This window comes from Brassica oleracea, chromosome C7, assembly GCF_000695525.1.
Source record: "Brassica oleracea var. oleracea cultivar TO1000 chromosome C7, BOL, whole genome shotgun sequence".
Taxonomy (NCBI): domain Eukaryota; kingdom Viridiplantae; phylum Streptophyta; class Magnoliopsida; order Brassicales; family Brassicaceae; genus Brassica; species Brassica oleracea.
Genome location: NC_027754.1, coordinates 4,921,710 through 4,923,122, shown reverse-complemented (window position 1 = coordinate 4,923,122; position 1,413 = coordinate 4,921,710). Strand labels below are relative to the sequence as shown.

Here is a 1,413-nt window from a genome sequence, read left to right as displayed (position 1 = left end):
TTTCTGGGATGTGAGGGATGACACAAAGGGTTCTTGGATTTGGAGAAAGTTGTTAAAACTAAGGGACCTTGCTTATGATTACCTGAAGATGGAGGTGCGAAATGGAGACACTACTTTCTTCTGGTTTGATGATTGGATGGGTATGGGGAGGTTGATTGACATTACCGGAGCTATAGGAACTGTATATTTGGGTCTGTCTCGCAGAGCTACTGTGAAAGAGGCAACAAACCTGAATGGATGGTGTGTTAGTGGAAAGCGGAGTAGGCGTTGACCTGTACAATAAGATTCTAGCTCAACCATTGCCTGATGAAGATTTGGGAATCGATATGGTGCTGTTGAAGCACGGGGAGGACGGCTTTAAGGATTCTTTTTCAACCTCAGCGACATGGGAGCAAATAAGACCAAGAAAAAGTACAATGGAGCAGAGTGGTCTGGTTCGCACAAGGTGTACCGAGGTACTCGTTCATCACGTGGTTGGCTGTTATAAATAGACTTTCCACAGGAGATAGGATGAGAAGTTGGGGGGTAACTCAAGGGTGTGTGCTCTGTGGAGAGAGGGATGAGACAAGAGATCACATATTTTTTGCTTGCCCTTACTCTTTCACGGTTTGGGAGAGCTTGGTGCGTGGATTCTTTGGTAGAAGGACAGACCCAGACTGGACCGGAACGATGAAGATGGTTGCTGATCAAAGGCACAATATACTTGATTCTATTTTGCTTAAGATGGTGTTTCAGATGACTATTTATCATGTATGGCGGGAGAGGAACGGGAGACGACATCAGATGCCATGGAAAACTGCTGACCAGCTCCAAAGGATCATTGATAAAATGATGAGAAACGGAATAAGCTCCTTGAAGTACACCGGCCAGCATCGCAATGTGGGACTTATGCAAAGATGGTTTGAGATTTCGGTTTGATAAGAGTAGATTTTTGGTCTTTATATAGTCAATACCATAGGAGTAATCATTCTTTTGTAAAGGGTTCTTTTACTTGATGATCAATAAATTTAAAATTTCATCAAAAAAAATTACTTTAAATCATGGAGAAAATGACCAAGCAAAATCACTTCATAAATAGTAGTATAGATATATAAGCATTCTACTTTTTATTATTTAGTTTTATACAATAGTTACAACTTTATAAAAATAAATTAGAAATAAGAGAAATCTAATATGATGATGTTTATAGCAAATCCATGTCTTCGTGGACTCAATATTTCTAAAATGCATAGTAAGACTGCATAACACCTTTTTCGAAAAAATATATAGTAAGAATACCTTTGATAAAAGATGTGTTCCAGACTGGCCTATCATAAAAAACTATATTTGATGAGAGACATCTCTTTTAGAATGTTAGTTTGAGAATTAAAATTTGTATAAAAATTATTTTAACTTTTTGTTCTTCACATCTTC

At 37.9% G+C, this 1,413-nt stretch overlaps 1 protein-coding gene across 1 annotated transcript; it reads left to right on the top strand.

Moving 5' to 3' along the window:
- Positions 1-385: 385 nt before the first annotated feature.
- On the top strand, positions 386-918 carry LOC106302418. Its single transcript, XM_013738930.1, has 2 exons — positions 386-455; positions 503-918. The coding sequence occupies exons 1-2, from the start codon at positions 386-388 to the stop codon at positions 916-918; spliced, it is 486 nt and encodes a 161-aa protein (XP_013594384.1).
- The last annotated feature ends 495 nt before the right edge of the window (positions 919-1,413 follow it).

Coding starts and splice junctions, on each gene's coding strand:
- LOC106302418 (XM_013738930.1), top strand. CDS start 386: ATGGGAGCAAATAAGACCAAGAAAAAGTACAATGGAGCAGAGTGGTCT. Junction 456..502: donor TTCGCACAAGGTGTACCGAG/GTACTCGTTCAT, acceptor GACTTTCCACAG/GAGATAGGATGAGAAGTTGG.